Source organism: Crocodylus porosus, unplaced genomic scaffold (assembly GCF_001723895.1).
Source record: "Crocodylus porosus isolate Cpor-Errol unplaced genomic scaffold, CroPor_comp1, whole genome shotgun sequence".
In the NCBI taxonomy this organism is placed as follows: domain Eukaryota; kingdom Metazoa; phylum Chordata; order Crocodylia; family Crocodylidae; genus Crocodylus; species Crocodylus porosus.
Window position 1 is genome coordinate 53290422 of NW_017728907.1, and position 10240 is coordinate 53300661.

The 10240-nt window shown below is 53.0% G+C and overlaps 1 protein-coding gene across 1 annotated transcript in view; it reads left to right on the forward strand.

Annotated features, from left to right (window-relative positions):
* The first annotated feature begins 6175 nt into the window (after positions 1-6175).
* GPX7 (glutathione peroxidase 7) overlaps positions 6176-10240 on the forward strand; it is a 12601-nt gene continuing 8536 nt past the window's right edge. Inside the window, exon 1 of the mRNA XM_019531438.1 lies at positions 6176-6408. Coding sequence (XP_019386983.1) covers positions 6202-6408 — 207 coding nt within the window. The 5' untranslated portion in view covers positions 6176-6201. The remainder of the gene's footprint in view (positions 6409-10240) is intronic.

The window sequence follows — 10240 nt, forward strand, 5'->3', positions numbered from 1 at the left end:
GTCTCCCCTGCTCCGAGCCCACACAACAACAAAAACTACGCATATGCTGCAACAGTCTGCCCCGTGCCTGATGGCCTTTGTCCGCCAATCCCACTCCTACCACCAGCGGTACCGAACCCCTGCAGGATCAGGCACGAGCATCACGGCCAAAACCGCTTCTCTCACTTTTACTCAGGAAGTCTCTAGAATTCGGGTCACGAGCCAGCGGGCCAAAGGGAAGCAACAGCCCCAGGCAGAGACACTCGTGGTATAACAACATACACTCAGAGGGTTAAGTAACAGGTAGCAGTCGGCATCGCCACAATACATACGCTCAGCACCAGTTCCCTTCCCCGGCCTCCGGACGTGCACCCAGGAGCCAGCCTTCAGCCCAGAGTCGCTCTGGGCAGGTCTCCACGCCGGGGGTCACACGCATTCAGCGCCTCGCTCAGCTGTGCTGCCCAGCCCTCCCTCTCCCCCATCGCGCCCCTGCCGCCTGGCACCGAGCCAAACCGGAACCATCCGGTCACTTCCTCTTCCTGCTTCCAGAGGCCTCTGGGACTTGTAGTCCACAGTCACTGCCGGCAGGACTCCGCAGGGCTGCTCCCCTCCTGTCGCGCGCTCGTATTGCATGTCCAACTCGTGCGAGGCATGACACTGCACAAGACAGGCATGGCGTTTACAGAGGTACGTCCCCAGCTCTGCGAGGCCGACACAACCATCACAAAACCCGCCGTTTCCTTTGCGGGGGGTGCAGCTGCTGGCGTGTCTGGCTCCGGAGCTCCCTCCTGCCCATCTAAGCTTCTTCTGACAGACGCTGCCATGAAGTCATACTTCAGCGGTTGGGTCATCGCTCTCGCCAAGGAAAAGGTTATGTCACAACCCTTCGGGATTAGGCTGTTACTATTCTAGTCCCGGCACTAAGGCGTTACGAACACGGCTCCCTTCGCAAAGCAGAAACATGGCAACTTTGCAAGATTCAACCAGGAGAAAGGTCTGGCATCCAACGTATACTGTCCAGGAATCCAGATATTCAAGCAGCATGAGAAACGAGCAACTGGGTCATACGATTCCTGTTTAAATGGGAGTGACTATGTAACCTACATTTTCTCTAACCATTTCATTGATTTTTGATTTTTTTCCCCCCCAGAAACTCATCCTAAATCTGCCTGTCCTGCCTTATTCTCAATGCCCAGCCATTACGTTCAATACTGACATTCAGCCTGGACTATTCCTGTCCTTTGGCCTTCCAGCCACACCACTGAAGGCCAGAGGGCTCCAGGGGACCCGACTCATTAAACCATTGGACAAATCCTCAATCATCAGGAACAAACCAGCTCCTTCAGCCACGTGTGTCCACAAGACAATCCTAAAGCAACCCCCCCCGCAAAAAAACCCAAACAAATGAAGAGGTCAGAGATCCCCTGGTGCCATGTGCCAGGGGAGAGACAAAAGCCGGGGGCCGGGAGAAGAGCCTTCCCTGCCCCACCCCCAGTACCACAGCCTGATCAGAGATCTCCAAAGGACTCTCCCAGTCTTCAAGAAATAGTAGCTGAAGTTGCCAGTGACCAGTCTGTTTCTTGGAGGATGTGCAGTGGAGCCCTGCAGGGACCAGGAGCCCATCTCGGTACCCAGGCTAGGCTCCAACTGCCTTGAGAGCGGCCCTGCCAGCTCAGAGGAGCCCCTGTGCCAGTGGGAAGTTCATCACCAACCAAGTCCTGCCCCAACGCGGGCGTGGGGTGATTTGGGGGAACCCAACAGCACCCTATGTCCTGCTACCCATGCATACGCTGCAGCAGGTGGAGCCAGTCTGCCCCACGGATGGGTTTCCACCTGCCCCTTAGCAGGTGGGGCAATCCGCCATGGGGGGGGAACAACACAGGAGGCAGGACAGTCCCACCCCCCACAGGGAGACACATGGGCGCTGTAACAATATGTATAAATCTCAAAGGCGACACCAGTGGCAGCAGAAAGGAGGAGTCTCTTACAGCACTGCCTCGCAGGCGGGGGTGCCCTTGGGCACGGGGAATTCCCGCAGCCTCCTGGCCTGGGAATGGGAAAACCCTGCCTGGAAGCAGCAAGGCAGGGTCTCCCTTCCCCCCAGGATGCACCCTCCCCTCACATGCACATCTGGGAGCAGGGCCCAAGCAGGAGGAGGCCAGGAGTGGGGTCCCACAGCCCTGCCAGCAGGCAGGGGAGCACAGGGAAGGGCCAGCAGCCCTTGCTCCCCCTACCCCAGCCCAGCACCTGGCAGCTTCCCTACAGGTTCTGGGATGAGCACCCCCAAAACCTCGTCCGATTGCAGCAGGCCCCAGTGCAAGCAGCTCATTCTGGCCTGGCTGCCATATCAGCCATGTAGTGCATTTTGGGGGAAAGCTAAGCCACAGCAGGAGAGAAAATAACCTCAGCCCACCCAGGAGTGGGGCAGCTCCCTCAGCCAGCAGCAGCGGGGTGCCCATGTCCCTCTGAGGGAGCAGGTCCCCCCCAGGCATTGAGGGATAGTCGCTCAGGGCATGGGGACAGAGGGAGACCGCTTCCTGCCCTCCCAGCTGGTCTCTGCGAAGGCACCAGGGTTTAGGGCAGCCGACTACTTCTCCTCCCCTTCCTGCTCCATTCCAGTTGTGCCTGGCAAGGCGAGGGGACCTGCACTGCTGCAATCCCTCGGGGGAGCAAAGGGGCTCCATGGAGCCTGCCAGGCTCAGCTCAGTACGAAACACCTCGAGTTGTCGCCACAGCAGCTGTCTCCGCACCGAGACCCTGGCTTGGGTCTGGGCAAGATGATCAGTGACCTCCTGCCAAGGAGACTTGGTGATCATGGTCTCCTTCCAGAGGTTGGGGGTTAGATCACTATAGGTCTTGGAGACCGCAGCAGAGGTGGCATTAGCCAAGCACAGCCCCTGGCTGAGGCATAGCAGTCATGGGGACCAGCCACCCTCAGCAGTTTCTTGGGAACTGGGTCAGATGCACACCTGTACCACGGGGCGCTGGGACGAGTCGCGCGCAAACAGACCCACAACAGCCCACACCCTGGCAGGGTCTGCTATGGGGCTTTCCAATCTTGTTGCCCCAACAGCCTCGGTGCACTGGTACAATGGATAGCTCAGCCAGGACCGCCCCATGAACAGCAGTGCCAGGCCCACTAGGACTTGGTACCTCGCTGAATGCAGCACTTGAAGCATAAAGTCTGGCGCTGAAAAGTGCTTGTCATGTGGATCTCCTCGGTAACTCAGGTCCCTGCATGGGGTCACACTTTGGCTTGGATGAATAAGCTGGCTGGATGCTAAGAACCAAGGACTAGACACTGATATTGGATTTATGGCCCGTTATCATTTTCCCCAACTCCTGAATCCCTTCCACACAAGGAAGAGGCAAGGATTTCTCAGGGTGATATTGAGACCAACTATGTAGTTACAATAAATTTAGACAAGCTTCCAAATGTAAGACATTCTTCCTCACGTCTCTGAGTCTTGGAATATAATTAGCAAAAGGAGAGATCAAGGGCTATCCAAGGAGGGAACTGGGGCGAGGGGGTCAGTCTCAGCTTCTTGACACTAAGAACCGAGAATTAAACACAGATATTGGATTTATGTCCCATTATCATTTATCTAACTCCTAATGCTTTCCACACAAGGAAGAGGAGACCGATTCCCCCTGTTGATAGGCCTCAATCTCCCACGGCTCAGCTTCTTTTCTTTTGCCAGTTGTGCATCTGCTATACCTATGAATCTCTGTCTTGGCCTCTTCCGTATGCTGTGCTGAACGTGTGCTTGGCTTCCTTGAGTCATAGACCGGAGGAAGAATGACTTGCATTCAGAAGCTTGTCTAACTTTATCCCCAACTACATTGTTGGTCTGATAAAAAGATATCATCCTAAGAAATTCTTGCATAACTTCTAGATTTATCGTGCTTACAACCATTTCTACTTTTCTCACTTAAAAAGAGGTTGCTCTGTGGATTGGTGCAGAAACATAGCTGGCTTCTCTGCTTATGTGAAGGAAATATTAATAAAATGCTCATGACCAGCACTGATGTTAAGAGGCCAGGCTGAGTTTCAAGGAGAAATTATAACCCTATCAAGGAAGCAGATATTAATCACCAGGGCAATATAGTATGGCACGAGGCAAGGATTTTTGTGGGTGATATTTTTTATTGGACCAACTACATAGTTGGGATACAGCTAGATAAGCTTTCCCATACAAGGCATTCTTCATCAGGTTGTAGCATTGCACAAGTAATTATTACCAAGTCACTTCCCAGATTACGGGTATAATCTGACTGTACCAGGCTAGGACCCCAGGGGTGGCCCTGATGACCCTTGGTGGTCACCCTGCTCCTGTTATATCCGTGGTCCCTTAAGCATTTTCCCCTTTCTGCTCGTCTGCTGTGCCTTGATGTAACTAAATATTTAGCAAAGGGAGGCCACCCTTGGGATCCCTAAGCAAGATCTCATCCACTCCTGAGCTTAGGTCTCATTTCTTAACACCTTAAGGGCTTCTTACATGGCTCTGATCATCCCTTACACCGCACCCATGCCTTAAAGATGTCACCATCCACTATCAAGCTGAATTTCCATCTTGACTTATACACTGTCCCCTGCAAGCAGCACTGCTTGGACCCTGCACCGTGCTGCACAGGACGGCAGCATGCTGGTGGGCTCTGGGAAGTTGAATTGGGCCCGGGGAACTTGGGCAGCACACGGCACGCTGGCAGCCTGCCCAGCCAGACCTGGAAAGGTGGGGTGGGGTGGGGGCCATGGCCACCGAGGGAAGGACCAGGCCCCCCTGCAGCTCAGGGGCTGCCTGGCCTGGTACCAGGCAGCTCTTCCCCTCCCCCTGCCTGCCACCCCTAGCCTCCCCCACCGCCCCGCCTGACATCCCGCACTGCCCATGGGGCAAGCCAGCCCCTTCTTGGGCAGTCCCAGGCATCCTGGCAGCCGCAAGAGCCCGCTGAACGCAGAAGCAGTGAGGAGCCTGATCCTGCTTTCAGCAGAGCATGCCCGCCTGCCCCATGGCCGGAGGCGAGCTGCCACCGAGCTGGGCAGCCTGAGCTGCATGAGGCCAGTCATAGTTTCATAGTTGGTCAGGTTGGAAGGGACTTGAGCAGATCATCAAATCTGACCCCCTGCCATGGCAGGAAAGAGTACTAGGGTCAGTCCTTCCCTCCGTGGTGGCAGCGCCAACTGCCAGGATTGGCCAAGCAGGCTGCCAACAGGCCGTGTGCCGCCCAAGCTCCCAGGGGCACAATCCAGCTTCCCCAGAGCCCACCAGCACACCGCCTCTCCCACAAGCCCACCTGGGCTTCCAGCACCTTGCACACCGTCCCCGCTGCCTTCCCCCATGGCCCACGCACCCAGCTACCTTCCTGCCACCCCACCAGTGAGGCAGGGTCGGCTTATACCAGATCTAAAAAAATCCTAACTTTTTGGTGCGGAAATATGGGGTTGACTTATACACTGTAAAGTATGGTATCTTACTTATTTAATGATGACCCTTCCCCTTTACAAACCTGCACTCAGAAGTGAAGGCAACACATTGCTGGATTGCAATAAGTTTCATTTCCTGCTCAAGGGACCCATTTTCAATACTCTGTACACACGCAACTGCGGCACTCACTATTAAACGCTGCATACGGTCGCCCCTTTGCCAAGCAGTAGCAGAGTTCATGGCATGGCCTGTTGTTCCCCCATTTGCAGCAGAAATAGATGACAAGGAGTCAAGTATTCTCTAGTGCAGTGGCTGTCAACCTTTTTTCATTTGTGGACCCCTAAAAAAATATGGGACCCCTTTGAAATGTAAGTGTGGGTATTCACACATTTGACAGACCACAGTCATGTTTCACAGACCCCTTAGACATAGTCTGTGGACCCCCGCAACCTCGACTAGCAAGACGCCAGCGTGGCGGACGGCGGGGAAGCCACGAGAGGCCGGAAACTTGCTGCGGCAACGTACCCCCGGCCCCTTTCCTGCCGTCTGCCCCAAGGCATGCGCGCCAAGCAAAACGCTTTTGCTCTGGCACCCGTGCCAGGGGTGCCTACCCCCGACCACCAAGAAACACGCCCTGAGGATGGGGTACGGCGATGCCTCCAAGCCACGTGCGGTCGGGGGGCTGCACCAAACCCAGATGGCACCAGGGAAGACAGCAACCGCTGCAAATCCTGTCGCCGCAGCCCTTCCCTTCCGGCAGCGCCCGCTGGGACGGGGCCGCGCCGCCCCGCCTCGCAGCATGCTGGACGCGGAGGGCAGTGCGGAGCACAGGCTTGCCCCGTCCTCGCCCAGAGCTGCCCTCCTCTCCCTAGCCATGCTCCTGGCCGTGGCGGCCCTGCTGCTCCTGGCCCTCTCCGCCTCTCAGCAGAAAGAAGTGGATTTTTATACCTTTAAAGTGGTCAACATCAGGGGCAAGCTAGTTTCCTTGGAGAAATACAGAGGCTCGGTAAGTCCCGCAGGGCGCGCGCCCTGCACTAACCGGCCCGTCTCTGCATGCGGGGCAGGGCGGGGGCTGCACGCCAATAAAACGTTTCCCAACTAACCCGTGTGTGCGCGAGGCTGGTTCTTGTGCAGACGTGGCGCGCGGGGCCCGGCCCGGCCCGGCGTGCGGGGCAGGAGCGCTCCGGGGGGGGGGCAGCCGCCCCTGCCCCGCGGGGCGGGCGACGCCGCGTCCCCGGCGCTGCACACGTGGCACCGCGCCCCGGGCGCTGAGCCGGGGGAGAGCGACCTGCGAACCCGCTTGAGCCGAGTTCACGGCCTGCGGGTGCAGCTCCGGCCTGGCAGCACGCTCCTGCCCTCCCCGGGGGAGCACAAGGGTGTGTTCCCCCCACTCAGGAGGTGCGTGAGGGATCATTACCACCACCGAGTCGACAGCCCAGGGGTGTGGATCCTTGCCACCATCTAGGCACACTCACGGGGAGATCACAACAGTGTACCCCCGCCCGCCCGCCATTTAATAGGTGTAGGATGCATCGTTACCACCATCTAGTCTGCTAGGTAACAGGCCGCACCTTTCACCTCCTGATGGCTGCAGAAGGACAACTCAGGGCTGAGCCAGAGGGAGAGCTGTAGTCTTGATGTCGAGGGAGAGATGGTACTGCGCGGATGCAGGGCGAGCTGCGCGCGTGTCCTACTCGCTCTGGAGCGGGCTGACATGCTCCCCTCGCTGGCACCCGGGTCATCGTTCCACCCTGGCCCGTCGAGGTGGTGAGCCAGCTGCTCGCAACCTGCAGCATCGTGGGCAAAAAGAGTAAAACTGACTAAACAAAATAACCAGGCCCAGCCTCATCTGCTGATTTGGATGAATGTAGCCTAAGCATAAAGTTGATCGAAGCTCTTACCTGCTTACCTTAAAATAGGGCTCCCTAGTGTTGACAGCAGTGCACCCATTTACAGGAGGGAGCGGTAGGGCTAACTGAGACAAAATGCTGTGAGCGGATCAGACACGATTCAAACGCAGGTGTTCAGGCTGCCCCATATGAGGCCATTCAGCTTCAGCTTCACTAATTCAGGCCAGGAGTTCCCTACCAGGTGGAGGGGAGGAAGTGGGGGAATGGTTTGAGAAACTCCCTAAGGGACTTTATCTCCCTGGGGGGTTGTCCCCAGATCTCAGGCTTTTTTCCAGCTCGGTGTTTGCAGTTTTACTGGAGCTGTGCAGTGTCAGGGCCTCTTCACCGTGTGGCTGATCCCACGATCCCTTTAAGGAGGCTCCTTGCCGTACAGAGGTACTGTGGTAAACCTAATAAAACCGTAGGATAGAAGAAATGAAAAAAGAAGTGCCTGCTTCCACCTCATCATCAGGCAGTCCCTCAGGGCAGGACTGCCTACTTCTCCCATTTCAAGTGCTTTTATTTAATGAAGACAACCATTTAACTGAATTCCAATCTTCTTTCAAAAAAACTGAACTTGGCACACATCGTAAGTGAAAACCCCCCAATCAATTTGGTAATAAGACAGCACCCCCCATTTTTTAAACAATAAAAGTTAAGTACAAGAATAAATTGTTAAACAATGTAATTGTAGATAGAGAAAGTTATCCTTGCGGTTAGCAGAAAGCACCACACTTGGAGCAAAGACTACATTAACTGACACATCAACATGTTTTCATGGTTGTATCATCTAATGGGATGAAAAATGTCTTTAGCTAAAGAATGAGAAAGTACGAGTGCAAAAGAGCAAAGTCAATTATTTAAATAAAGGTTTCCAGTTAGCCGATTTAAATCAGCGAGTTAAAAATCAAATCCACTTTGCTGGGTGCTCAAGTGCCCCATCCACACACAGTCTCTTAAAGGTGGATAAGTATTTAATCATTAGACTGTGTTGAATTTACCCCCAGCAGTGGAACTCAGCACCCACTTGCTCCAGAAAGAGGAGTGCTTCCCATGCAAGTTGAAGGAGAAGGAGAGCTCGCATCAGGGATTACCGGTTCAGAAGGCTGCAGGCAGGCACCAGACCCTGGCACATCTCGGGCACGAGTAGGCTTGACTTTCCATCCAGACCAAGACAGCAGTGCACTCACTTACAGGAGGGAGAGGCAGGACTAATTGAGACAAAAGTGCTGTGAGTGGATCAGGCAAGATTCAAATGCCAGGTGTTCCAGTCTGCCCCATGTGAGGGCCGCTCACCTACACTGAATCCAGGATAACAGCAACGTTGTGTGGTCCATCTACATTAAATATGTTCAGTGTGAGGCGCAGTGATGAGTGTTCAGAAAAAACAAGATACCAAAATGCAGATTAGAATAGTTTAATCTTAAAGTAACTGAAGAAAGCTCATGTTTTGTATTAAAAGTGGTGTCAGTCTCTGTGCTCCCTGTTCTCAGAAGCAGCAGCAGCAGCAAGGACGTGTTTCAAAGGGTTATATATAGCATGTGTGTGGAAGTTACCACTTCCAGGATCTCATCCCCACGTTTCCACTGCTCCAGTCTGTGCTGTACTTTAGCCTCAGTTTACATATTGAGGCCTAACTACATTAATTTAGTTTTATGAGAGGTAGATATGCCATGCTGAGCCCTAGTGAAGTAATGTCAATAAAGCCCTTTAGAAAAGGCGTTATGCAAAAATGCCTCTATACTTATAGAAGGCACTTTACATGAATTAGAGCTCTCAGCTATTGGACAATTCAATGTTATATGTATGCATTCGAGGCAAGGTTAATGCAGATCTACAACGTATTATAGCATTCTGCATTATGATAATTTTGCAAACCAGGGTAAAATGGCATCCCTAGACAGGTGATCAGCTGGACTGAACCCCAGACTTACAGGTTTAAAAACAGAAAACTCCACTACTGCCCGAGCTACAAGTTCAACTTGTTAGTCTGAGTGAATTCATACCCCTCAACTAGTGAATTCATACTCCTCTCAGGCACCTTTTCACCAGGGAGCCATATAATATATGCATGATGTACACCAGTGTTTAATATGTTTGCAATATTGAGTGGTGAGTTCATTATTAAAACGCTTGGATTTTCTATGAAAAGAGGAAAGAAAGCCTAGTATCAACGCAGAGGCTAATGCATGGCTCAGCAGGAGGAAAACAATTTTGAAAAGAAAGTCAAGGGTGAACTATAGGCATTGTACGCTAGGTGGCAAACTTGACTCGCATTCATCCTACCACAAGCAGACAGGAAAGGAGGAAATCTAACGGAAGAGTGGGTTTAATTAAAACAGTTAAAAGCTTTAAAAAGTCTTAATTGCAACATCTTATTGAGACAACAAATGTGAATGGCTTATTTGTAAACAGCTTTAAAACATCTCAAGTCCACTAGTCTCATTATATGTAATGCAGGATAGACGCACTTAAAAATGAGTTTTGTGCCTTTTGGCCTTTTATACTACATAAAGAAAGCCTGGAAGTACTAAAGCACGGCGCCATAGCAATGTCACTGCACAGCAACATGTAGACGTGCCCCGTATGCAACTAAAGAGGGTTAAATCATCTTCACCCTTAAAGACTTGCTCTTTTTTCCTAAAAAAAAAAAAAAAAAGCAAGTACAGCCCAGCCTAGACCAACAAGCGAAACATATACACAGGTAAGCGGCAGGGGCCAGACCAATGCTGAAAGTAGGGGGCTAGTACACACATCCTCAGGAGGCCTCAAATGCCTCTACACAAATGCTCGTAGTTTGGGAAACAAGCAGGAGGAACTCACCCTCCTGCTGGCTGACACCAATCCAGACATAGTGGGGATCACTGAAATGTAGTGGGACTCAACGCATGACTGTGTGGTGAATGAATGTCAAGGGCTATAGGCTGTACAGGAGGGACAGGATAGGAA